This window comes from Marmota monax, unplaced genomic scaffold (genome assembly GCF_021218885.2).
Source record: "Marmota monax isolate L192 unplaced genomic scaffold, Marmota_monax_Labrador192_F-V1.1 WCK01_AAM20220418_F8-fsc00038, whole genome shotgun sequence".
Taxonomy (NCBI): domain Eukaryota; kingdom Metazoa; phylum Chordata; class Mammalia; order Rodentia; family Sciuridae; genus Marmota; species Marmota monax.
Window position 1 is genome coordinate 574,720 of NW_026692498.1, and position 26,570 is coordinate 601,289.

The 26,570-nt window shown below is 58.1% G+C and overlaps 2 protein-coding genes and 1 long non-coding RNA gene across 6 annotated transcripts; 2 read left to right on the top strand and 1 right to left on the bottom strand.

Moving 5' to 3' along the window:
• Positions 1–393: 393 nt before the first annotated feature.
• Positions 394–7,261, top strand: Tmem80 (transmembrane protein 80). 2 transcript variants are annotated; one of them, XM_046444790.2, is made up of 5 exons: positions 552–686; positions 1,931–2,095; positions 3,531–4,423; positions 4,495–4,587; positions 5,906–7,261. In XM_046444790.2, the coding sequence occupies exons 3-5, from the start codon at positions 4,246–4,248 to the stop codon at positions 6,109–6,111; spliced, it is 477 nt and encodes a 158-aa protein (XP_046300746.1). In that variant the 5' UTR covers positions 552–686; positions 1,931–2,095; positions 3,531–4,245; the 3' UTR covers positions 6,112–7,261. The 2 variants fall into 2 exon arrangements, with proteins under 2 accessions (XP_058435317.1, XP_046300746.1); XM_058579334.1 differs by lacking the exons at positions 552–686; positions 1,931–2,095 and adding an exon at positions 394–512.
• LOC124092896 (uncharacterized) lies at positions 5,651–8,791 on the bottom strand. Its single transcript, XR_006851714.2, has 4 exons — positions 8,588–8,791; positions 7,767–8,108; positions 7,364–7,673; positions 5,651–6,311 (listed from the first exon to the last, which is right to left on the bottom strand). It is a non-coding gene; the product is annotated as an uncharacterized LOC124092896 (long non-coding RNA).
• Positions 8,792–8,857: 66 nt separating this feature from the next.
• On the top strand, positions 8,858–26,356 carry Eps8l2 (EPS8 like 2). 3 transcript variants are annotated; one of them, XM_046444705.2, is made up of 21 exons: positions 8,858–8,994; positions 11,777–11,899; positions 11,997–12,052; positions 12,862–12,926; positions 19,961–20,122; positions 20,571–20,720; positions 20,787–20,866; positions 20,985–21,127; positions 21,226–21,296; positions 21,427–21,553; positions 21,682–21,770; positions 21,875–21,949; positions 22,054–22,202; positions 22,302–22,434; positions 22,642–22,754; positions 23,677–23,782; positions 24,425–24,544; positions 24,771–24,843; positions 24,953–25,133; positions 25,251–25,383; positions 25,507–26,356. In XM_046444705.2, exons 2-21 carry the CDS (start codon positions 11,856–11,858, stop codon positions 25,585–25,587), a joined length of 2,151 nt encoding a protein of 716 aa, XP_046300661.1. In that variant the 5' UTR covers positions 8,858–8,994; positions 11,777–11,855; the 3' UTR covers positions 25,588–26,356. The 3 variants fall into 3 exon arrangements, with proteins under 3 accessions (XP_046300661.1, XP_046300663.1, XP_046300664.1); XM_046444707.2 differs by lacking the exon at positions 8,858–8,994 and adding an exon at positions 9,296–9,434; XM_046444708.2 differs by lacking the exon at positions 8,858–8,994 and adding an exon at positions 19,303–19,385 and having other exon boundaries at positions 11,807–11,899; positions 11,997–12,926.
• The last annotated feature ends 214 nt before the right edge of the window (positions 26,357–26,570 follow it).

The window sequence follows — 26,570 nt, forward strand, 5'->3', positions numbered from 1 at the left end:
CCGAGCCGAGCCGAGCCGAGCCGACGCCCAGAGTCTGAAACCGAGGAGGGTCGAAGCTGCCCGAAGTGTGGACCCGAGTCGGCCCGAAGGGCTCCGAGGCAGCACGAGAGTTCCCGAGCGCGCTCTCCCGACTGCCCCGGGGCCTGAGCCGCAGTCGCGGCCGGCCGGCGGGCTCGGCAGGCTCCGGGCTGACTCTCGCCGGCCTCCGCTGCAGCTCGGACTCGCGGAGGGCGCCTCGCGGCCCCGGCTCCGTCCGCCTCCGGAAGCCGAGCCGGCCCGAGGACGAGCCGAGGTCCGCCGAGCGCGCCCGAGCCCGAATCCGCCGAACCTCTGTGCCCGCCTCCTCCTGTCCGAAAGCTCCCGAGCGCTGCCGGACGGGCGACTCGGGCTCGGCCGCGGTCGGACGCTCGCTCCTGGGGACTGCGGGAGGAGCGAAGATGGCGGGAGGGCGCGGCCCGTGGGCTGCCGGGATCGCGGCGGACCCGGCGGCAAGATGGCGGCCGAGCGCCCAGGTGAGGCGGGCGGGGCTGCGGCCGCGCCTCGAAGCTGTAGTGGCGCCGCAGCCACGCAGGGCCCTGCGGGCTGGCCTGGTGCCTCCGCCGCCCCGCATCTGGCTGCCCGGCCCGGCGGCCGCGGGCCTCTCGGTCCGGATTCCTGATGCTGACCCCAGCGGAGCCTCCGTGGTGGTGCGAGATGGGTCGGGGACAGTGTGGTCCCGCTCGCTTGGGGCACACCCCGGGGCACACCCCAGCACCCCCACTCAGCCCTGGGCACACCTGCAGCTCACCCCAGCACCCCCATCACACCCGGGCACACCTGCGGCTCACCCAGCACCCCCACTCAGCCCCGGGCACACCTGCAGCTCACCCCAGCACCCCCATCACACCCGGGCACACCTGCAGCTCACCCAGCACCCCCACTCAGCCCCGGGCACACCTGCAGCTCACCCCAGCACCTCCATTACACGCGGGCACACCTGCAGCTCACCCAGCACCCCCACTCAGCCCCGGGCACACCTGCAGCTCACCCCAGCACCTCCATCACACGCGGGCACACCTGCAGCTCACCCAGCACCCCCCACACACACCTGCAGCTCACTCCAGCACCCCCAGTCACACCTGTGGCTCACCCCAGGACCTCCACTCATCCCCAGGCACACCTGCTGCTCACTCCAGCCCCCCCACACCTGTGGCTCACCCCAGCACCCCCATTCACCCCCCTGCACTAATGGAGTTCACCCAGCAACCCCACTTACCTGCGGCTCACCCCAGCACCCCATTCATCCCCCCGCACTTCTGCAGCTCACCCCAGCACCCCTGGGCATATCTGCAGCTCACCCCAGAACCCCACTCACCCCTAGGCACACCTGCAGCTCACCCCAGAACCCCACTTACCCCCCGGGCGTAGCTGCTGCTCACCCCAGCACCCCACTTGCCCCCCAGCCACACCTGCTGCTCACCCCAGCACCCCACTCGCCCCTGCAGCTCACCCCCCAGCACCCCACTCACCCCTGGGCACACCTGCAGCTAACCCCAGCACCCCCTCCACACACCTGCAGCTCACCCCAGCACCCCCATTTACACCCCCCCGCATTTCTGCAGCTCCCCAGCACCCTGAGCACATCTGCAGCTCTCCCAGCACCCCCACTCACCTGCTGCTCACCCCAGCACCCCACTCGCCCCCCAGGCATACCTGCTGCTCACCCCAGTACCCCACTCGCCCCCTGGGCACATCTGCTGCTCACCCCAGTACCCCACTCGCCCCCTGGGCACATCTGCTGCTCACCCCAGCACCTCACTCACCCCGGGGAACACCTGCTGCTCACCCCAGCACCCCTCTCACCCCCCGGGCACAGCTACATCTCACCCTAGCACCCACACACACGCTGTACACCTGTGGTTCACCCTAGCACCCCTATGGTACCCTGCAGCTCACTTCTGGCACAACTGTGCACATCTGTGACACACAGTGGGAGCCAAGGGCAGCAAGAAGTGGATGTGGTTCCCACTGTGTGGTGGCAGCATCTGAAGCTCAGGAGCCTGGGGTCCCTGGGCAAAAGGGCATGTGAGCTGGCTGGACCAGGGCGTCAGCCTAGGTGAGAAGCTCTCAGCCAGTGCAGGCTTGTGTGTCCATCTCTCCTTTTCCCCCAATATCCCTGCATGGAACAAATTGTGGGTATGTTGCTGAGTTGTAGCACACCAGGCTTGTAGGCTGGGGCCACCTAGCCACCACTGGATCTGGGACTAGCTTTGATTCCTATAACCTGACTAACTTCTGTGGTAAAAAGGAAATCCCTATAAAAAGGAAACACCTTTCAATTTAACATCAGGGAACTAGATACACTTGATGCCTGAAATGTTTCAGATTTCAGATAGTTTCTTTGATTTTATTTGGTTTTGTTTGTTTGTTTGTTGCAGTGCTGGGGATTGAACTCAGGGCCTTGACATGACAGGCAAGTGCTCTATCACTGAGCCACAGCCCTGACACTGAAGTTTTCAGAAAAGGGTCAGGAGGGAGGAGAACCTCAATTAGTGTGAAACCAACCAAAATAATAACAGGTATCTAGGTAGCCTAGTGTAGCTGGGGCTTGGAAAAGAACATATCGGGTTTTAAGAGCCTTACAGAAATGTAATACAACTCTGTCATTCTGTTTTGGCTTCCTGCTCCCACACATGTGTCTGCTAGGAGCCCTGCCCAGAGTCTGTCACTAAGGCCCTGTGGTTGACCAATGTATGACTCTTGCCCTCTTTAAAGTCCTCTGGCACAAAGGGTCCCAATCTGCCCAAGAAATTAGATCGCCCACAAATCTCACCAAAGCTGAGACTTGCCCTCCCTGGACTACAGAGGAAATGACACCAAGTGCTCCCTAGCAGTACAGTGTCTTTACAGAATAGTTGATCCAAATTCTGAATTTTCATACGTGTGCACACACGTTTAGAGGCATCTATGCTTGTACCATGGAAGCACTGGTGTGAGCCTCTTAAGCCCGGCAGTCTGGCTGGGTCATGTTCCATGCAGCGGCAAGGCAGAGGGATCTTTGAACTCAGTACCTCAGAGTCCAGGACTAAGTAGGCCTCCCTTACCCCTCTTGTGTCATCCCAAGACAGAAGCCAAGAGCACAGAGGGAGTGGGGCTGGCCCAAGGGACTCTGCAACTGGAGGGCTGGTTTAGGAAATTCTTTCTCCTTCCTGGGGATAGATTTTGGGAAGTGAAAATATTGCAGAGGAAGGTGAATGTCTGATCAAAGATGAAAAACAATGTCTCATAACACAAAAGGCATCCATCTGATGGCACGCCTCGGGCAAACGCACAGACCACACTAGACAGGAGCTACCATTTGGTTTTGTTGGGAGGTGTTTGCTTCCCTGAAGTGTGAGGGCAAGGACCTAGCTGCAGGCCCACTACGATGGTCACTGGTCACTTCCTTCTATGAATATGAGATCAAAAGAGGATATGAGGGACCCCGTGTTGCCGAGCGAGGTCCGGGAAAGCATTCCGAAAGGACTCACTGACCACCCTCTCTCTTCCAGGCAGAGGCTTCTCCCCGGGGGTATCCTGCTGCTGCTGCATCCTGCTTCCCCAGGCCAGTGCTGGCTCCTGAAGGGACCCCACATGGCTGGATTGCTGACCTCTTGCGGCCAGCTCTCTGCCCATTTGCTCTTCCCACGTCCTACCCCACCTCTCCTTAACTCCTGATGAGCTCTCAGGAGGGAGGTTCAGAGAGCTGACCTAACTTCCTCTAATGGGGCACGTGGGCTCTGCACCCATCACCAGCTCAGCTGGTAGCTCCTCGCCTCCCACTGGGCCAGGTGGCATTCCTGTGGCACAGAGTGAAACCCCTCCTCCAATGACCCCAGACTCAGTCAGCGTAAACAAATATCAAGTGTTCAGAGATCAGGAAATTGCTAGTGGATATTTAGCTGCCCCAAAGTGAGAAATAGGTTTCCTCCAAGTAGAATGAAAAAAGGCTCCTTTTTCTCCCTTGTAACTAGGGTCATGGTGGTGTCACCAGGGACCACTAGTGTGCGGAAGCTCCTGCCACTCTCCCTGCAGCCACAAAGCACTGGTGCTCACACCATGAGTTCTGCGGGGATGGCCTCTGGGCCACTCCCTCATGCCCACTGGGGGCCCATAGCACAATGGAAGCCCCTACAGGCAGGGAGCCAGCAGCTGTGTCTCCATGGCCACCTGTGGAGGCCCATCTGCAAGAGCCTAAACTGGACCCCCTAGTGTGCCCTGGGACAGATGACAGAGCCAGCCCCTCTGACTTGGGCAGCAGGAAGGGTGTGCCCCAGTCTGCCGGCTTGCAGATCCTTGACCACACGCCAGCTGTCCTCAGTCCCCCTCCAAGTACTCTCTCACCTCAGCGGGCTGTACTACACCCTGTACTTCCTAGCCACGCTCCTGATGATCATCTATAAAAGTAAGTCGGGAGTGTGAGGCAGGCCCAGGAGCCCACTGCTGCTCAAGCTGACCCGAGGCTGCTGGTCCTAGGTCAGGTGTTCAGCTATCCTTGGCACCGCCTGGTCTGCGACCTGACTCTACTCCTGCTGATGGGAGTCCTGGAAGCAGTTCGGCTATGCCTGGGTGAGTGTTGGGGTGGATGCATTCCAGCTGTGACAAGTGCTGTCTCAAGCACTGAACCTTTGGATGTGACCCCTTGGTGCAGTTCTTGGTGAGGTCTTCAGTCAGACTAGTGTGCAGAGGCTGTTGCCTAGGTGTGATGCAATATCACCTTACGCTACGGCTAACTGCTGGTTTAGAAGCTCCATCCCGAGGACAGGTGATACTTGTGTGGGCTCCCATCTAGAAGCACATGAGATCACAACAGCCTACCTGTCCGAGCCAGGGCTCCCGAATACCCCTGCACCCTCTGTCCTTCCCTTGGTTGTCTGGGGAGCTCAGCAGGTCCCCAGAAAACCCAGCCTTTCCAGTCGGGCTTGGGTCCAGGTGGTACTTCCTCCAGTGGCCTCTGGGCCACTCCCTCTTCAACTGCACAGTTCACACAAGGGTATGCTCTTGAACAGAACTCGAGGGGTGCAGAGATATAGCACAAAACCTCCTCCCCCACCCCATAGCTGACCACCAAGACCAGCCCCACTGTGCCCTTCCTGTGGGCGTGGTCATAGACACACACAATGAGGGTGTCTGTCTGGGGATGGACTGTACCCTTCACACTGCCCTGCTGTGGGCACAGGAATGGGCATGTCTAGGCATGTTGCACTGCCAGGTGCCAACCTCAGGCCCTCATGCATACCCCAGCCCATGGTGACCAGGACATGATAGGAAGCCAAGGTGAGGGGAGGCTGGCCCCTGACCTTCTTCTTGCGTCAGATCTGGGACCCTGTGGGGCAGGGGCCAAAGTGAGTCTCCTCACCTTCAGGATGGACACTGGCAGGGGCAGCATGTCATGCAGCTGCCAGCACAGACAGCGCAGATGCTAGTGTAGCTCTCAGGAGGGTTTGGACACCATGTGTGTGTGTACCTAGGGTCTGGCCTGCAGGGGGCTGCCTGGCCCTAAGGGCCCTTGGGGCACCTGAGCTGCTGGGGTCAGCTGGTGGCAACTTTGGATGGCATTTTCCATGACTGGCCCATTGGTTTGTAAATGTGCAGTTCTGTTTTTGTAAGTGTTCATGACATTTTCCAGAACTGGCTTTAGTAAAATATTTTTGGAAGTTTTAAATGCAAAAGGGTGGCAGATGCCCATAGTTTCAGATACCAAAGTCTGCCCCACACCCACCGCTGGCCAGAGGGTCAGGCAGGCACCAGCTCTGGGGGTGGCCACAGTGAGCTCTTTCCCCGATCCCGTGGCTCGTGCTGTCCTCAGCAGGACCAGGACTGGGTGGTGGGTCCTGCCCCAGGCCGATGCCCTACCACACCTCACTCTCATCTGCTTGCTCTTCAGGCACACAGGGCAACTTGACAGAGGCTGAGGGGCCCCTGGCTGCCAGCCTGGCCCTCACAGTGGGCAGCGGCCTTCTCTCCATCCACTTTCTGCTCTGGCAGACCCTGGTGCTCTGGGCAGACGCCATCCTCAGTGCTGGACTCCTGGTGCTCCACGGCCTGGAGGCCGCCCTTCAGGTGGTGGCCATTGCGGCCTTCGTCAGGTAGACGTCTGGCTCAGCCAGGCGGCAGCCACCTCCTCCGTACCCTGCCAGGTCCCAGCAGTCTCCCGCGCTGCTGAGCGAGCAGGTGTGTCTGTCCTACTGACTTGCCATAGACGGCTCTGGGTAGCTCACAGCCATGGGGTGTGATGCACAGGGACATCCACTCAGGCCCTGTAAGTGGGGCCACCAGAGGAGGGAGAAGCCCTGCAGAAAAGAGACTGCCAGAGGGGGGCCCTGCAGTGCACCCCGGAGAAGCAGCCTCCACCTCCGAGCTCCGGCCAGCTGCAGCCCGTCCCTGTGCTTTCTCACACAAAGGTCCTTGACATGGCACGCTGCCTGCTTCTCTCCGCCACCAGCTTCTCCAGAGCTGCAGGCAGGTGGCCCTGTGTGTGAGTGCCTGTCTGTCTCCCCCCCCCCCCCCCCGGGCCTGGGCAGAATGGTGGGCTGGGGTTTCCACAGAGAGCAGAGCAAGTGGGCCCATCAGCTTCAGATTCTCACCCCAACACTCTCCCTTCCCTGTGGGCACCTCTGAGGTCCAGGGGAGCGAGGCTGTGGGGACAGTGGCCAGTTCAGAGAGCAGCTCCAGTTGTAGGGTCTCTGAGTGAGCTAGGGGACTTCAGCAACATTGCACTCAGATGAAATGAATGAATTCCACCCTACCTTTGACTTTTCCATCTGCAGTTTTACCATACGTGCTCCTTAAAAAGTATCTTAGCTAGCTAGGCTGGGGTGCAGCTCAGTGATGGAGCACTTGCCTAGTCTGTGCAAGACCCTGGGTTCCATCCCAGCACCTTAAAAAAAGGTACACACACACACACACACACACTTAGAAAAAAAGGGTTGCCAGTGCTGTGGGGTACACCTGTCATCCCAGTGACTCAGGCTGAGTTAGGAGGACTGCAAGTTCAAGGCCAGCCTCATCAACCTAGCAAGACCATGTCTCCAGAAATAGAAAGGCTGGGGATGTAGCTCAGTGGTAGAGTGCTCTGGGTGAAATCTCAGTATCACGCAACAATAACGTAGGGTCTGAGCCGATTTTCCTAGTAGCTTGCCTTCATCTGTTGTTTTCTGCATTTGGAATAATGTTATGTCCCAGTGTCTGGCTTTCTCTTCACTATTTATTTAAAGTAAATAAATGTTCACATTTCCAGGAATTTGTCCTAATTGTAGCCACTTAACCCTCCCCACATTTTGCTATAAAAAGCCCCCCCCACCTTCCCCCACTTGCTCCTTCATGACCTCATCCCAAGACTCACCTCCAGCCACGCTGCCTCCATCCTGACGCCTGGTCGGAACACTGCTCCTCTGTACACTGCTGAGGGTGGCAGGCTGCCAGTGTCCTGGGCCTCCTCCAGAGCCAGTGTCACTGTCATGTCCTCACCCAGGGCCCTCAGCTGGCTTCGTCTGACCCCAGAGTGAACGTCAGGCAGCCTGGACACCTGCTTTCCCACTCAGCGTGCCCATGCAGCAGATCCACACGCAGGCGTGGAAAGGGCCAGTGCTCCCAAGCATCTCTGTGGCTGGGGCACCATCCATTAGGATGCCCAGAAGGGCTGCCGGTTCATTCTGCAGACCGGGTAGAAAGCTTTCACAGTTAACAGATCTGAGTCTGGAGCCCTTGACACCCCCCTCTCACTGGCACACAAAGGGGAAGGTCACCTGTTCCACACCATCTGCAAACACTACAGGTCCAGGCGGCCCAGAGTGGCTTTGGGTCCTGCCCCAGCTGTCCCTGCAGTGCCCACTTCCTGCTTTTGCCCGTTCCTCACCCTGCCGAGGAAGGGCGAGGGCATGGGTGTATGCCTGCCCCTGCCAGGGCAGAGCAGAGTGCTTGACCCTGCACACTGGTTCAGGATGGAGTCACATGTGGAGCAGGACTAGGCCAGGTTCTTGAGTTCAGCTGCAAAGGCTGTGGACCAGGAAGCAGGTCTTGTCTGGACTCGGGCAGGTGCTGGGACTGGAGGACAAAGGCCATTCCTGCCACCCTTCGGCTGAGCTCACCTGTGGGTTCAGTGCAGACCACAGAGATGCCAGTGGCTCTGGCCCTCCAGGGCAGAGTGCCCACCTCCCCATGGCTGCTCCATGCCAGCCCAGGGCAAACACCAGCAGTCCTGACTTCCTGACGGTACTCATCCCCTCTGCCCCCACCCTGGGAACAGAGCTGGAACCCTGGGGACCCTGCATGTGCCCAGGTGGTCTCTATCCCCTTCACCTCCTCCACTGCCAGCCAACCTTGGCTTCTCGCTCTCTGTGCACCCCACCCTGTCCTGTGCATAGCAACAGGCTTGCTCAGGGCCTTCTGGGAGACCGCCTGGTGAGACAGAGCCAGAAGCTCACAGGACAGTCTGGGCCACAGGTGTCCCCACCCACCAGACACTCCCACCCTTTGGAGGTGCCCGGGATGAGGTGGGGTGCAGAGAAAAGGGACTTAGGAACTCCTGGACTGGGAGCTAGGGCTGTGGGTCCTAGCTAGTTCCTACCTCTGACCTCCACTCAGACTGATGCCTCTGCCCCAGCATCCCACACCAGATGGGCCAGCTGAAGAGGAAGGGCTCTGAAGCTAGGGGCCCGGAACGTCCCGCGGGGAGGGCTGGGGCGGCCGCGCAGCGCCCCAGGTGAGCTGGGACCGCCAGGAACACCGCTGCGCGCAGCCGGGCCTGGCGGGCGGGGGCGGGGCGTCCCGGGCCCGCCCCTGCCTCCCCCGCGCGCCCGCTCCCCGGTGACTCGGTAACCTGTCGCTCAGGTTCGTCCTCTCGCCGCCCCGCCCCGCCCCGCGAAGCGACCCGCCCGCCAGCGGAGACCTAGTGCGGTGGCCAAGGCGCGGACAGACTGGCGGACACACGGACCGGGGGACTGGCCACAGCGAGGACGCAGTTGCCGCGAGCAGGTGAGGGCGAGGAAGGAGCTCATCCGTCTGGGCCTCAGTTTCCTCAGTGGCGATGGGACGCGGGGCTCTGGCGGGGCCGGGTGCGGGAGGCAGCTGGGCGCCTGAAGCGCTGGGGATAGCTGGACCAGGGTGGCCGGGCGCGGTGGCGCAGGAGGTTTCGGGGGGGCTCTGGGCCCAAGAACCGGTCCACTGCGGTCCGGTCTGCCAGTGTCCGGGGCGCGGCCCGCGTGCAGGGATATTTTTAAGCCAGTGGCAGGTGACTCACCCATGCAGGTCCCATGCCCTCCCAGCCCTGGGGCTAGGTGGAGGAATCCCTGCATCCGGAGAAGGGGCTTGTCCTCCATGGGAGGACCCTGAAGGTGGGCACACAGCCCAGGCCTGGAACTCTCTGGAGGCTTGGGCCAGGATGGCATCAGGTTGGGTCAGGCTGCTGGTCAGAGGTGAGGTGTGCAGTCCGAGAGGGGAGGAAGGCTGGGGGCCTGGGGGCGTGGCTGCAGGAGCCCTGCCGGGCCCATCCTGGAGGGTGGGCTACCAGGACCTGTGGGAATCCAATCTGGCCATTCCAGGTTCCTGGTCCCTGGGCAGGGCTGCTCTAGAACTGCCCCTTTGTGTGAGGGTGCACCCCCCACCCCCGCAGGGGCGGAAGTAGGCACACCCCACAGACCACCTCTGCCCCTATTCCAGTGCACAATCCTTGCTGTGCAAGGAGGGGCCCCTGGTGGGGATAGCCCATCTGCACTGCCATCCTATGCCCAGGCCTCTGCTGGACTTGCCCAGTACCCAGGCCCTGTGGGCCCAGTGCTTCCATCCAGCCAGGCTTCTGCACCCTGTGCCTGCCCAGGTCTCCTCAAGTGTATCCACCCTCCCCCCTAGAAGTTTCCAAGTTGTCTCTTCCTCCCTCCGACCTGGACAGGGCTCTTTCCTCAGGTCACAGAAGGGCCTGAGGGACTGCCCTGTTCCAGGGCCCCACCCGACTCCCATGAGGGCAGCTAGGAGCCCTGATGACTAAGCTGACCCCTCCCCAAGGTCACTCAGCATGTGGAGCTGGAATTTGAACTTGGAGCCAGTTCCTCCACCCTCTCTGCCCTACTGGGGCCTCCTCCCTCCACTGTCCACTCGCCAGGCCCCAGACATACTGGGTCCTCCCTTCATACCCGGAAAATGGCCTCCATAAAACTAAAGTACAGCCTGAAGCCCAGGGGCCAGGGCCAGGGCCAGGGCTGGGCACCCATCTCCACCTATTCTGAGTTACATGGCTTCCCCACCCCCAGCTGAAGCCCACTGGGAGCAGGCTTCACACAGGCCTCTAAGTGGCCCCAGCTCCCCCACTGCTGAAGTCCCAGCCTAGATTTCCCTGAGGGGAGGGCTGTGCAGCCCAGCCTGTGTGTCTGCGTGCCTGCAGGCCTGGGTCTGGAGGGTTGTTTTTGCCCAGGTGTGTGTACCTGGACCCACGTGCCCAGTGCCCTTGGTTCAGCCTGCCAGGAATCCCATTAAGCAAACACTCAGACTCACCCACTGAGGTCATGAGCATTCCAAACATTCTCCACGGATAGGTGGACAGGGCAATCTGGCCAAGCCCCCTGTGGCATGTGGGCGGGGCAGAGCAGGAGCCAGGATGAGGCAGTAACCAAAGCCCCCAGGCTCCCACATCTCCTGGGAGTGCTCCCCAGCAGGACCTCGTCAAACCAGAAAGTCCTGGGGTGCCCCAGCCTGCCCCTCAGCTCTCCATACCAGCACCCAGGCTGGTGGCCCCACCCTAGTAGACCCAAACACTGAAGTCAGCAGGATGGCCTTCCTGGTGACATCTGTCAGAAGGCAGACAAGAGTGTGGACCCAGGACCCCTTAGGGAGCCACCACAGAGGTGCTGTCCACCTGTTCTACCTGGGACACGGGGGCAGTTCTGCACTGGTGGTCCCCCCAGGGCATTCTCCCCACATAAGCCGCCAGGGTTTGCTTACCTCCCAGGAAGGTTCCAGGGTCCAACCCAGATCAGACCCTGTTCACGTTAGCAACCTGTCCTCGTTTCCCCCAGAGTGCAGCTGGACAGTGGTCAGGCCTGGGAATCTGCTACAGGGAGGCTGGGACACCACCCATCCCTCTGAACCCCCACCCTGTGCCCACCTTCCCCAGGTCCTTTCTTGGGCCGGCTCCTGCTGCCAAGGGTCCTACCCTGGTTTCCCCATTTTGCCTTCTCATCAGGGTGAGACTACCCCTTAAGTACCAGGGACCCCAGGATTCCCTACCACAGGGCTTCCCTGCTTGCTCTACAAGGACCCAAAGAGAGCCAAGGGTGGACAGGTGTGGGCTGTGTGTTCCCAACAGGGTGCAGAGGCCCCTGTGGGGTAGGTGCCTGGGGTGGGACAGGACTGGAAGGCGGGAGCCAGAGCTCCCTCTGCACTGTGTGCCCCTCCCCAGGCTCCAGCCTCATGCCCCTGCCCTCCACTCCTGCTGGCTGCTACCTGCCCCAGGGCCTTTGAACCTACTTGAACTCTGCTGAGAAGATGCTTTCCCCCCATAACCCTCTTCAGAGCCTCCTAGGCAGCCTCCTGGGGGGGGCAACCCTATGCAGTCTGAAGGTCTGAGGCAAGATGGGGCTCAGTGGCCACTAGCTGGGTTGCAGGGTAGGGAGCTCTACTTCCTGAGGACTCCCTGTGGAATCTGGTCAAGTCACTGAATTCCTGCCCTGGACCCGGGGTAGGGAGAGGAGACCCTGTCCTGGGAATAACAAGGCCACTGGCCAGGACCAGAGAAGGTGTCAGCTCAGTTCCTCTGTCCTCTCAGGTGCGGGCCAGGCATTGGGCCCCAGACTCGGCCACACTGAGTTCTGCCCTCCCAGCTGCTGGCCGCCACCAAGGACGCCATGAGCCAGTCAGGAGCCATGAGCTGCTGCCCTGGTGCTGCCAAGTGAGCCCCATGCCCACCCTCACTGCCCACAAGCAGCCCCCGGGGAGGGCTCCCAGGGAGGGCGTGGTGGCCCCCCTCACCTGCCCCCCCCCCACAGTGGCAGCCTGGGCTGGTCCGATGGTGCTGCTAAGATGAGCGCAAAGGATCTGTTTGGTGAGTGAAGCTGGAGATAGGGCCAGGCTGGGGAAGTAGGGGACTGCCTGGCCTGGCCCAGAGGACCTCAGGCTTGGTCAGCCCTGGGTACCTGGAGGAGGCCTCTGGACCCTAATCCACTGACAGCTTGTGAGGTCTGTCCCCAAAGTTCCTGGCACAAAACACCCCTCCCCCAGCAGTAAGGGGAGAGCCCTTTACAAATAATTCAGAGAGCATCAGTATTGATTCCCCTGGGCGTCTCTGCAACTCGATCGGGGCAGGCGGCCGGTGGCCAGGTGTCTCTCCAGGAGGGAGCCAGGCTGCCCTCCCAGCTTGCCGCAGCCCTCACTTGTGCCTTTGGATGCTGCACCCACCGTCTGGAAAGCAAGAAGCCCCTAGAAAGGAGGAAGATTCTGGTGGTGGCTCTGAGGGTGGGCAAGCCCTGGCCTAGACCTCTCCCCTGGGAAGGTGGGCACAGGGGTTGGCCAGCCTCCGGTGAGGCTGAACCTCCAGTGCCCCAGGACAAGTCCCATAGCCTCTGGCTGCCCTCCCCACTCTGAGCAGGCCCCTTCCCTCTCAGAGCCATGGGTGTCTCCCCTGGGGTGAGCCTGGGCTGGATGGAGCAGAGGGCTTCCTGAGAGTCCTCATGGTCTGAGGAGGGTCCTCATGGATCTCACACCTGTGATCCTTGGTGTTCATGAGGGGCCCAAGAGAAGCACCCCTTACCTTGACTCCACCCTCCCTTGCGGCCCCCTGGGGTCCAGTCCCACCTGGACTGGGGGCTGGCGGTCCTGAGATCTGGGCTGAGTGACCACCGTCTCCCCGTCCAGAGCAGAGGAAGAAGTACTCCAACTCCAATGTCATCATGCACGAGACCTCCCAGTACCATGTCCAGGTGAGAGCCCTGTGCGTCGGGGTGCACAAGCAGGTGGAGAAACTGAGGCCCGAGGACAAGTGGGGAGACCAGAGCCAGCGACTGCCCCCCACGGGTCCTGGGCTGAGCCACAGTGGGGTCAAGCCCTTCAGTCTGGGGAGCCTTCCCTGGGGACTTGGTGCTGAGGTTGGCACCACCCCGGGTGTGCTGGGGAGGCCCGCTGGGGCTGTGCACAGGAGCCTCTGGGAAGGAAGTTGTCATCCTGCCCCCAAACAAGGAACTGGATTAGCGGGAGAAGCTGAAACAAAGACACTCTTTATTGAGCACTGCGGGAGCTTCAGGTGGCCGTGCTGCGTCGGAGCTACCCTGCGTACCCTGCCACCCTGCGCCCTTTGGACCGGCCGCCAGCCTGGGAGGGCTTTGTCCTACACCTAGAACTTAGGAAACACACTGTACAGATGGGCCTTCCATGCCTGCCAGCTGGCCGGGCTCCTGGCCGAGATCCAGGCTTGGGGGACTATGGGGAGGAATGAGGGGGAGGCAGGTAAGGGGCGAGCAGAGCCAGCTGTGGCTGCAGGCCCACTGTGCTGGCTCTCTTGGGCCTTCCCACCCACCGTGGGCCTCACTGGGCCCCGGGCTGAGGAAGTTACTGTCTAAGCCTGTGCCTCAGAATGAATCCAAAGAAGCTGAGGCTCTGGGGTCCAGTGTGTTGGGATGACCAGTGTTCTCCCCCCACCGGCCTGGGCAGGCTAGGCCATTGTGCAGTAACCACTGTGACGCAGTTTCCCAAGGCAGAGCTGTCAGTGTGGGCGGTCAGCCAGCCCCCTCCTCCACAGCAGCTCCGCCACCTTTCTCAGGGGTGGGACTTTGCTCTCCTCAGTGAGGACCCAGCCTGGCCCCTGGACTTTGGTCCCAGCTGGCCTGGCTCATCCCAGCTGTTGCAGGGGCCAGAGAGGCTGTGGGAGGAGATGAGGTTTTCCCACCCCTCCCAGAGAGAGCATCGGAGACCTGCCTTAGCAAGGTGGAGCGGACGCAGGGTGCCAAAGCCTGTGCTTTTGCTGCTGACTTTCCGTACAGTAACTGTGGTGGGGCATGCAGTCCTGTTACCACATAGGTGGCACCCAGCATGGCTCTGTCACCCCAAGCTCCTGCCAGACCCTTTGAGGTCGCAGCCCCACCTCCCTGTCTCTGTCGACAGGACCCTCTAGTTTACAGCCTCCTCAGCTTCCTGAACTGACTTAAGAAGGCGTGGCAGAGGATGACTCTGTGCCCGGCCCGGGCTGCCAGGGCATCTTTGCCAGCCACCTGGCCCCAGGCCTCTCCCCTGATGCTGCTTCTGCCCACATACATGTGGAGGTGCTTCTGATCCATGTGGACATCTTCATATGTACAGTCAGGTGTGAGGGTCAGCACCACCTTCTCCCTGTCTGTGGCTTGTTCACTCATAAGCTTCACTGTCTTTCGAGGGACACAAAGGTGACATTTTGGTGACGTCTAGTCAGACCACCTTTGTTTCCTTCTGGGGGGGGGGGCTTTTTGCCTCCCGAGGAACTGTGCCTTTGTTGCCTTTGGATGTCTGTAGTGTGGCCTTTGCATCTAGGTCCACCGTCCCCTCCAGGTGTTTTTGGGGGCATGGTGTGGAGTGGGGATCAAGGCTGGTTTTCTCTTGTGTGCATGTCCAGCCATAGTGAAAAGGCTTTCCTCCCCCGGGATTGCTCTGCTGCTTCTGTGAACACTGAGTAGCCAGATATGGACAGGTCTGTTTCTGGAATCGTCATTTCACTGCTCTATAATGCTGTGTACAAGCTTCAGCTCATTGTGGCTTTATCAGTCGTGAACTCAGGCCATGTGAGTCCCACAGCTTTGTTCTTTATCTTCATAATATCCTGTGTCTCTCCCCCCACTCTTGTGTTTTAGAAATGGAGTTTTGCTATGTTGCCCAGCTGGTCCCAAACTTCTAGGCTTAAACAACCCTCCTGTCTCAGCCTTCTGAGTAACTTGGATTACTGATGTGTACCACCAAGCCCAACTGAGATTGGCTTGAGTTCCTTATACTTGCATATGAATTTTAGAATCAACTTGTGTATTTCTCCTCCTAAAAGATGCTGTTAGAATTTTGATTGGCATCAAGTCAAATCTCTGAATCACTTTAGAAAGAGTTGACACTTGAACAATGTTGTGTCTTTCCATCCATGAACATGGGATACCTTTCCATTAATACATATTCTTTAATTTCTCATCAGTGTTTTGTGGTCTTCATTATAGGAAGCTTGCATATCCTTTGTTAAATTATTGCTTAGGCATTTGATTTTTATATGTTATTACAAATGGTGCTGGTGCAGTGGTGCATGCCTGTAGTCTCAGTGGCTCCGGAGGCTGAGGCAGGAGGATTGCGAGTTCAAAGCCAGCCTCAGCAACTTAGCAAAGCATTTAGCAACTCAGCAAGACCCTGTCTCTAAATAAAAAAAAAAAAAAAAAAAGAGAGAGAGCTGGGGATGTGGCTCAGTGGTAGAGCACCCCTGGATTCAATGCCAGTAACGAAAAACAAATAGCATTCTTTTTAACAGTTGTCTGCTGTTAGCCTATAGAAAAACAATTGAACTTTGGTATGATGATCAAGTGTCCTGAGACTGGTGAATTAAGTAATTTGCAAATTACTTGTGATTGACTTGTAAAATGCTTGGATTTTCTATATACACATCAGATTGCTGGAAAATAAAGACCACTCTTCATTTCCTGTCTTCAGATCATTCATTTATTTTCTTGCCCCATCTCCCTGTTTAAAGTACAATGCTAGATGAAGATAAGAGCATGGTGTGTCTGCAGAGGTCCAGTCTTGGAGAGAGCGTCCAGTGTCCTACTGATGCCTGTTTTTGTGGATACCTATTATCAATGTGACAAGTTCGAATTTCTTTTGCTGAGTTTTTGATCATGATGGGTGTTGGATTTTGTTAGATACTTTCCCCAAATCTATTGAGGTTTATTTGCCACTGCTGGTGTAGTGAACTACATTGGCTGAGGTTTTTTTTTTTTTTTTTCTTTTTTTTTAATCAGGGACTGAACTCAGGGGCATGCGACCACTGAGCCACATCCCCAGCCCTATTTTGTATTTAATTTAGAGATAGGGTCTCACTGAGTTGTTTAGGGCCTTGCCATTGCTGAGGCTGGCTTTTTTTTTTTTAAATATTTATTTATTTTTTTAGTTTTCAGTGGACACAACATCTTTGTTTGTATGTGGTGCTGAGGATCGAAACCGGGCTGCACGCATGCCAGGCGAGCGTGCTACCGCTTGAGCCACATCCCCAGCCCCTGAGGCTGGCTTTTAACTTGCAATCCTCCTGCCTCAGCCTCCCTAGCTGCTGGGATTACAGGTATGCACCACTGTGCCTGGCTTGACTGATTTTTTTTTTTTTATTCTTGGTGGTGCTAGGATTGAGTCCGGGGCCCCTTCATGCTAGGCAAGTGCTCTACCACTGAGCTGCACCCCCAGCCCTTTTTATTTTTATTTGGGGGACAGGGTCTTGTTCAGTTTTCCAGGCTGACCTCAAATTTGTGATCCTCCTGCCTCAGCCTCCTGAGTCGTGGGAATGACCGGCATGTGTCACTGCGCCTGGCTATACTGTCCTTTTTATGTGCTGATGGGCTAATTTGCTGATATTTTGTTGAGGGGTTTTTGTGTCAATGTCTCCCAGAGATATTGGTCTGCCACTTTCTCACATAGTACTGTTGGCAGGTTTGGGGGTCAGGGTTATGCTGACCTCACAGGGCAGGAGGGAAGAGTTCTCACCTCGGTTTTCAGAAAGTTTGTGAAGCTTCTTGTTGTTTCTTCCTTCAATACTTGTGATTTGCCAGTGAGGCTGAGTGCTGGGCCGCCTTTGTGGGATGGCCAGACGGTGGTGCCTGTGTGTAGTGTAGGCATGTACCCTCTGTCCTCTTGGTTTTGAAGGGATTGTCTCTAGCATTTTTCTTGATCACTCTTGCTGGGGATTTATCAATTTTAGCATTTCTTTCAAAACTAACTTTGTTGGATTTTTCCCTATTGATTGTTTTTTGGGGGGTGGGTATCAGGGATTGAACTCAGGGGCACTCGACCACTAAGCCACATCACCAGCCCTATTTTGTATTTTATTTAGAGACAGGGTCTCACTGAGTTGCTGAGCACCTCACTTTTGCTGAGGCTGGCTTTGAATTTGTGATCCTCCTGCCTCAGCCTCTGGAGCCACTGGATTACAGGCATGCACCACTGTGCCCTGCTTCTCTATTGATTTTTACTTTTAATTTACTTCTTTCCACTCTCTTTGGGGTCTATTTTATTGTGTTTTTGTAGCTTTTTCCCCTGTGGTACTGGGGGTTGGGCCCAGGCCCTTGTATGCCAGGCAAGTGCTTACCACTGAGTCACACCCCAGCATGTTTTTCTAGCTTCTTAAGCTGAAAGTTTAGGTCACCGATCCTAAGTCTTAACTTTTTGCCTAACATAGTCATCAGAAACTATAAATTTCCCTCAATGCACTGCCTTAGCTGGGTGTGGTGGTACACACATGTAATCCCAACTATTCAGCAGGCTGAGGCAGGAGGATTACAAGTTCAAGACCAGTCCAGGCAACTTATCAAGATCCTGAATTCAGCTGGGCTCTGTGGCATGTGCCTGTCATCCCAGCAGCTCGGGAGGCTGAGAGGGAGGATCATGAGTTCAGAGCTAGCTTCAGCAATGGCAAGGCACTAAGCAACTCAGTGAGACTGTCTCTAAATAAAATACAAAATAGGACTAGAGATGTGGCTCAGTGGTAGAGTACCCCTGAGTTAAATCCCTGGTACTCCCCTCCCCTCCCCCCAAAAATCCTGAATTCAAAAAAAAAATATATATATATATATATATAAAAAGGGCTGAGGATATAGATCACTGCTAGAGCACTCCTGGTTTCAATCCCTAGCACTGGGGAGTCGGGGGGTGGGAGAGCCAGCAGTTTTAGTTGTAGTCCACCAATTATAATATATTATGCCTGTTTTTATTATACTTCAGTTCAGAATTTTTTTGTGGTGCTGGGGACAGAACACAAGACATATATATATATATATATATATATATATATATATATATCTCCAACCCCAGAATATATTTTACTTTTCCTTGTGACTTCAATTTTGACCCATGGGTTATTTAGAACTATGTAGCTTGATTTCCAAACATTTGAGGATTTTCTATCTAACTTTTTGATATTCATCTGACTTTAATTTCATTATGGTCCAAGACCCCTATGTGGTCTCAGCCATGTGAGATGTCCTAAGCTTGCTGGTGGCCTAGCAGCTTGGTTTCATTTGGTGGGTTGTTCTGTGTTGTGCTAACAGCGTGCATTTCAAGGTTTCCTCCGCCCCACACAGCCCCCTCGGATTCTGCTGTGTGTTCTCGCCCACTCACGCTTTCTCTGGTTGATGGCCATGTGGCTCTGCGGGGAGCAGCCTTGTCCAGTGCCGCACTGCTCCTGCACAGGCCACCTGCAGCAGAGCTGGGAGGGAAGATGTGTGCCTTTACAGAGGTCACCAGCCTCTGCACAGGAGGCTGGCAGGTGCTAGGTGACATTGCCTGTCTCCACATCTGAACCATGATGTACCCCAGTGACTTCGAGGGTTGGACAGTAGAATAGGTGAAAAAGACAGTGACTTATTGCTAAAATAATAAAGGCTCAGAGTTTCTTTTCTTTTCTTTTTTTTATTTATTTATTTATTTTAGTTTTTGGCGGACACAACATCTTTGTTTGTATGTGGTGCTGAGGATCGAACCCGGGCCGCAGGCACACCAGGCGAGCACGCTACCGCTTGAGCCACATCCCCAGCCCCATGGCTCAGAGTTTCAATGTGTGGTTCTTTTATTCAATGAGATTCACATAAAATTTTCTGTATTAAAAAGTTACAGGGCTGGGGTTGTGCCTCAGCAGTAGAGCACCTGCGAGGCACTGCACTTGATCCTCAGCACTGCATAAAAATAAATAAATAAAATAAAGGTATTATGCCCATGTACAACTAAAAAAACGTTATTTATATTTGTTTTCTTTGTGCTCAGATCCTTTGGCAATTTTCTGTTGCAGTGTTATTGTGTGCTTACTTAAGTATTTATTTGTTTACTTACTTATTATCAATATCCTTTATTTGTGTGTGTGCGGGGGGATACTGGGCTGAATCTGGGAGAGCTCCACCACTAAGCTACATCCTCAGCCCTTTTTATTTCTTTTTATTGTTGTTGTTTGTTTAGAGAAAGTGTCACTAAATCACTGAGGCTGGCCTTGAACTGCATCTGGCTGTTTTTTATTTTTTGGTGCTCGGGATTGAACCCGGCCTGTGCATGCTAGGAAGCACTCCACGGCTGAGCGATACCCAGTCAGAAATCTTTTTTTATTGTCAGATTGGTTAGTCTCTTCTTCTGAGCTCGTGTGTTTTCCACCTTGCTGGGGAAAGTGCCCCGTGGAGAAAGTTCCCTTGGACTTGGTGAGAAATCACCGTCTATTTTCTCTAGTGCTTTTGTGGCTTTGTGTTGTCTGATGTCCTGGCCTAGCTAGTTTATCCACCTGTCCCAGCATTGTTTACTGAAGCCTGAAGCTCTGTGGGAGGGTTTTACTGATGAGGTAGAGGGCAGCTCCTGGGGGCAGGCCAGGCCAGGCCAGGCTGCAGAAGACCCCCAGATGCGCTCTTTCCACCCATGTCTCCTAGAAGCCAATCCCGGATCCGACTGCTCTGGGTGAGGGCATCCTGAGGGCAGGACCTGCCTCAGGCCCAACACACAGATGTAGTGTGAGGTCCTGAGAGAGGAGCAGGGCCTAGCAGCAAGAGGTGGGGAGGGCAGAGGAGTGCCCCAGGTGGCCGGGCAGTCAGGAATGCTTTCAGGTTTTATCAGTGCACAACTGTGATCCCCAAAGATGTCAACCAGGGCAGAATAGGGGCGCCTCCACCTGAGATAAAGCTGTGGCCCTGCAGGACCCCCTGGGTTGGCTGGGGCCCCCAGCCCTGGGCCTGGGCCTTGGCACAAGCACGGCCGAACCCAGTAGTGACTGTTGCCCCCCCAGCACTTGGCCACATTCATCATGGACAAGAGCGAGGCCATCGCATCTGTGGAAGACGCCATCCGGAAGCTGGTGCAGCTCAGTGCCAAGGAGAAGGTCTGGGCACAGGAGGTGCTGCTGCAGGTGGACGACAAGGCCCTGCGGCTGCTGGATGTTGAGAACCAGGTCAGGCTGGTGGAGCAGGCTGCTGACTACTGGGCTCCCATGGGTGCCGGGTCTCTGGGGTGAGCATGTGGAAGAGGACGAGGCCAAGGGCCAGCAGGACCAACCTGGCCAGAGCCCAGGCACAACCTGCAGTGGGGCCAGGCTGTGTCCAGTTGCAAGAGGCTCACAGGCTGCAGTCAGCAGGCCTGACTGTGTCCATGGGGTCTGTACTCAAGATGTGTCTGCAGTGTGAGCAGTGTCAGTCCTGTCCCTGGACCTGGTCTGTCCTGCCCCTGCAAATTCCTGCCACGTCTGTGTCCCAGGAGCACATGCTGCTCCATCACACCTCGGGCAGGGCACTGGTCCCTTTCTTGGCCACATCTGTGGTCCATTCCATGCCTGTGGCCACAGCCCACATCTGTGTCCAGGGCCGGCTGAGGCCACGTAACCGCCTGCCCTCTGCCCCCAGGAAGAGCTGGAGAACTTCCCGCTGCCCACCGTGCTGCACAGCCAGACGGTGCTGAACCAGCTGCGCTACCCCTCGGTGCTGCTGCTGGTGTGCCAGGACTCCGAGCAGAGCAGGCCCGACGTGCACTTCTTCCACTGTGACGAGGTGGAGGTGAGGCAGCTGACAGGGGCGGGTGAGGCACCCCGCTGAACCAGCCTGATGCCCCTGTGCCCCCAGGCGGAGCTGGTGCAGGAGGACATCCAGAGCGCGCTGGCTGACTGCCGGATGGGGAAGAAGTTGCGGCCACAGACCCTGAAGTAGGGCCATGGGGACCATGCGGAGCTGGGCTCTCACCAGGGCAGGGAGGGCACCAAGGAGGCAGCTGCCCAGGACTGGGGTGGTGGCCTGCTGAGCAGGCCCTCCTCTCCCCTCCAGGGGGCACCAGGAGAAGATCCGGCAGCGGCAGTCCATCCTGCCGCCTCCCCAGAGCCCAGCTCCCATCCCCTTTCAGCGCCAGGCTGGGGACTCTCCTCAGGCCAAGAACCGCGTGGGCCTGCCAGCACCAGTCACAGAGCCAGGTAGGCCTAGGGCTAGGTCGGGGCTCCCTGTGGGGTCTGCGGGGCTCCCTGTGGGGTCTGCAGGGCCGGCCCCTGGGTAGCTGCTCTGTCCCCACCAGGCTACCGCCGCCGGGAATCGCAGGATGAGGAGCCTCGGGCGGTGCTGGCTCAGAGGATAGAGAAGGAGACGGTGGGTGCCCTCCCACCCCCTGCTGGGCCTTCCTGGCCCCCCCTGCAATGGGCCCAGACGGCCTGTTGCCTGTAGAACAGCCCCAAAGTGGGTGGAGGTCTGAAGCCCACCCCCGCCCTTCTGACCCCAGCAAATCCTCAACTGCGCCCTGGACGACATCGAGTGGTTCGTGGCCCGGCTACAGAAGGCGGCCGAGGCTTTCAAGCAGCTGAACCAGCGGAAGAAAGGGAAGAAGAAGGGCAAGAAGGGGCCGGCAGGTGCGCGGGGGGTGGCGCAGGGCCCCGAGCTGGGGACGGCTGGCCTGGGGGGGCTCAGCATCAGACAGCAAGCAGGGCCCACGAGGCCAGGGCCGGCCAGCCGGCTCATGGCCTCCACCCTGTGCCAGAGGGCGTCCTCACGCTGCGTGCCCGGCCCCCCTCTGAGGGTGAGTTTGTCGACTGTTTCCAGAAAACCAAGCTGGCCATCAATCTCCTGGTGAGTCCAGGCCTGCCCTGTGCTGGTGGTGAGGGTGGAGGTTCCCCCACACCATCTGTCACCTGCCCTCTCCCTGCCACCTGTCACCTGCCCGCTCCCTCCAGGCCAAGCTGCAGAAGCACATCCAGAACCCCAGTGCGGCTGAGCTGGTGCACTTCCTCTTCGGGCCTCTGGACCTGGTGCCTGGGGCTGGGGCGGGTGGGGCGGATGGGGGTGGGGACCCAGGGTGGCCAGCTGTGCAGCTGCAGGCTGGGGCGCCCCTCTGAACCACACCATCCCCCAGATCGTCAACACCTGCGGAGGCCCAGACCTCGCCCGTTCTGTCTTCAGCCCACTGCTCTCCCAGGAGGCTGTGGCCTTCCTACGTGGCCACCTGGTACCAAAGGAGATGTCACTGTGGGAGTCCCTGGGGGACACCTGGACACGGCCCCGGTATGGACAGGGTGAGGGGCAGGGCCTGGACCAGGATGGGGTCCTGGGTGGGCCAGCTCCAGTGGGAGTCTTGGCTGACCCCGGCACTGCCCACCCCAGCTCTGAGTGGCCGAAGGAGCCACAGGTGCCCCTGTACGTGCCCAAGTTCCACAGTGGCTGGGAACCGCCTCTGGATGTGCTGCAGGAGGCTCCCTGGGAGATGGAAGGACTGGCCTCTGACCCCAATGACCAGGTCAGACCCCACCCCTCTGGAGTTTGCCTCCCCAACCGCTGCCAACTGCTGCCCTTGCCACTCCTGGAGCCACAGCTGGGGCTGCCCCAGGCCCGGCCTGCCAGGTCACAGGACGTTCACCAAGTCTTTGTCTTGTGCCCCTTGTCCTGGGACCCTGCCTGGCACTGCCTGGCCTCCACCCGACATCAAGCCCTGCTTTCCCCACAGCCCACCCCTGTGAGCCGACTATCCATAAGAAACTCCCCGAAACACAGTCTCTCCTCTGAGTCCACACCCCAGGGGGATGTCTTACCACCAGTCAGCTCCCCACATTCCCACAGGTAAGCCCCATTACAGGGAGGTGGTGTGACGCCCTCCACAGCATGGACTGGGGTGTGCTGCCACCAGGTGGTGGCAAACACCTCCTTCAAGTGGCTAAAAATGCTGCTTTTCACTCTCAGAACAGCCTGGACAACTTAGGGAGACCAGATTTCAAAATAAAAAGTAAAAAGAGTTGGGGGTGGAGCTCAATGGTAGAACACCCCTGGGTTCCATCCCTAGCACCATAAAAAAAAAAAAAAGAATAGACCCAGGGGCGAACCCCTCTTTGCCTCCCCACTTCTGTATCCTCACTCCTGGCCCAGGGTCTGCCTGGGGCACTTGCAACCTGCAACATCCCAGAATCTGGTTTCAGGAGGGAAGGGGCTGCAAATCCGTATTCCAAACAAGCCCATCCCTTGGCCCACAATGGGCCTGTGGTCCCCAGGTAGAGCTACACAGAAGTGTTCTCAGCAGCTGTCTGTTCACCCTGGCGGCCTCTACCCTGCTCCTCCCAGTGCAGTGGGACCGGGAGCAGTCAGTCCTGTTCTGTGCTCCATCTGCACCAACAGCTCCACCCATGCCCCTGGGGATGTAGGTCCAGACCTCCAGAGAGCCTGCAGGCCAGTGCCCTGGGCAGCACCCAGGGGCTATGGCTCTGAAAATGTCCTGGCCCCTGTGGTCAGCTGGGGAAAGCCATGACCCTGTCACCCCCAGGCACCCAGCTGGCTGACTCCCCTGGGAGCAAGCCTGGAGACCCCTGAGGCAGCTCTGGTGGGCCAGGCCCTGCATCTTGCCCCTCCCGCCCACTCCACCTCCAGGGCTGTCACAGTTTCCATTCCGGGCTGTGAGCAACAGCCCCTCCTCCACTGCAACCTGGGCAGCAGAAGCCAGGCCGCTGCGTGCCTGGGAAGCTGCTGCACCAGTCCCTCTGGGTCCTTGCAGGGGCCACCAGCCAACACCAGCCACGGCCAAGTACGTGAAGATTCTCTACGACTTCACAGCCCGCAATGCCAACGAGCTGTCCGTGCTCAAGGATGAGGTCCTAGAGGTGAGGGGTCAGCCTGACCAGGGAAGGTGACCGAACTGTGGAGCAACGGGATGGGCACAGCCACTGGCCTATTTCCCTAGGGTCCCTAGCTCTGGGTTCCAGCTGGGTCCAGGGGCAGGATCTCCCCGACTCCCAGCCCAGCCTTGCTGAGGGCCCTCCATGTCTGGGGGATCCCCGAGGGTGTGCAGAACCCTTGTGTGCTGGGCAGTCAGTTTGCCAAGTGGGGGGCCCTCCAGTGAACAGAGAAGGGGCTTGTCACTCATGGCCACCCAGGAGCCTTCCCCTGCAGCCACTGTGCCAAACCTGAATCCAGGCCACTCACTGAGGGACAGAAAGTGGAGCAGGCTGGGGCAGGGGGGGTGGTTTACATCCACAGTGAGGCTAGGAAGCATCCTCCGTCCAGGACCCTGCTAAGGCCAGGCAGGGGTAGCCCCCCCCCACCCAGCCAGCACTGAAGCCTGGGGCCAGGAGGCACAGGGGCCTGAGGGCTGAGCTCAGGGGAGACCTGGGGCACTCTCTGCCTCTCTGCAAAGTGTGGCTCATGTGAGTAGTCCCAGCAACCACACTAGTGCCCGTGGCTGGGGAGGGTGGGGGTCTAAGGGCAGGAAAAACGGTAGACCTGATTGCCCCGGGACACCGCAGGTACTGGAGGATGGCCGGCAGTGGTGGAAGCTTCGCAGCCGAAGTGGCCAGTCTGGCTATGTGCCCTGCAACGTCCTGGATGAGGTCCGGCCAGAGGATATTGGTGCCCCACTGGAGCAGGTGCCCGGCTCTGTTCTGCCCTCACAACACAGTCGTTTGCCCCGGGTGGGGTTGGGGGGACAGCTGAGTCTCAGCCTGGGAATACCGCTGCACCCCAGCCCTGGGCCAGAGCCTGTGCAGAGGCTCCTTCCTCTGTCTTGGCCGAGGGAAGGAAGGGCCGGCCCACAAGCCAGGTAGGGGTCTGGGCAGGTCTTCAGAGCACCCACCTCACCACCTGCCCCCGCAGGCCAGCCAGAAATACTGGGGTCCCGCCAGCCCGATGCATAAACTGCCCCCTATCTTCGCAGGGAACAAAGATGGTGAGAGGGCGCTTACATGGAGAGGGAGCAAGGAGGTGCGGGGCGGCCTGGGAGGGCAGGGGGAAGCCAGGGCCTGCGCGGGTCCACGGCTCAGCACAGGCTCCTGCAGAGCTGATCCACCACATGGATGAAGTCAACGATGAGCTCATGAAGAAAATTAGCCACATCAAGGCGCAGCCGCAGCGGCACTTCCGCGTGGAGCGCACCCAGCCGGTGCACCTGCCACTCACCTTTGAGTCCGGCCCGGATGAGGTCCGTGCCTGGCTAGAAGCCAAGGCCTTCAGCGGCCGGTGAGTGGCGGGAGCGGGAGGGCTGCGGGTTTGAGCAAGTGCACGCCAGTGCACACAGCCGAGGTGGCCACCTGCCGCCATGCCCACCCCCGCGCCCTTACTCTCTACCACCCCCAGGATCGTGGAGAACCTGGGTATCCTGACCGGACCCCAGCTCTTCTCCCTCAACAAAGATGAGCTGAAGAGGGTGTGCGGGGAGGAGGGCATCCGCGTGTACAGCCAACTCACAGTGCAGAAGGCGATGCTGGAGGTGAGCCGCCCCGCTCCGGTGCCTCTTTCACAGTACACCCACCTACCTGCTCCTGGGGTGCTGGGAGGAAGTGGGGTCGTGGCCTCTGGCCCCTTGTCTGAGCTCCTCATCCCTTCTCCCTAGAAGCAGCAAAGTGGGTCGGAGTTGGAGGAACTCATGAACAAGTTTCATTCCAAGAACCAGAGGAGGGCGGAGGACAGCTAGACCTGGCTGGACTGTTGCCACCCTTGCTGCAGAGGGAGGCAGCACGGGTGGTGGGCCCACTCCCAGTGCACGGAGTATTATTTTATATGTGTATTATTTTATACTGAGGACTCACATGGGCTGGATGGGGTGCTCATCTGCCTCTAGGCAGTAGGCTTATCTTCAGGCTGAGCCATGCACATGGATGGCCTCTCAGCTGCAAGCCACTCACCCACCCAAACCAAGGCCTCTCCCAGCCAAACCTGCCACCTGGCAGTGCCAGCCTTCATCCATCAGCCCTAGGCCACAGGACTCCCCAGGTGGGCAGGGCCTCTCTGGCCTCCCTGTGCGTGCGTATGTCAGCTCCTGGCCTCCGGAGTTTGACACTCACCACCTGCTGCTTGATTTTATATGCACCTGCTCCCAGCTGTTCCCACCTGTCTCAGGTGGGCCAGAGCTCCAGGCTGGTTAGGCTGGTGACCTGGACTCCAGGTTTGTCCCCCGCAGGATGCTGTACCCCAAAAATGGCCTGCAGGGGCTCCAGGACAGGAAACCATGGTTGCCCCACTGGTTTGGGGCACGCTGTGCCGTAACCCTTTCAAAGTCCAAGGAGCGATGGCTGTCGACACCCACTCCCATCCAGCAGAGCCCAGACAGGAACTTTCTCAGGCCAGCTAAGCGCTGCATGCTGGTGACTGGTGATCTTAGAGCCCTGGACAGAGCATCACATCCAGAAATGAGGGTGGGGGCTCTAAGGCCACATGATTAAACCAGTTTCTCCTGGAAGCCACCTGTCTGTCTCCTGGAGCCTCCTGAAGCTGCACCTCTTTTTTTTTGTTTGTTTTTTGGCGGGGAGGGAACTAGGGATTGAACTCAGAGGCAGTCAACCGCTGAGCACATCCCCAGCCCCATTTCACATTTTATTAGAGACAGAGGAACCTGCACCTCTTTATGAGCTGTCAGGCAGAGGGCTGACCATGGCCAGGTGGAACCTGCCAAGGAAG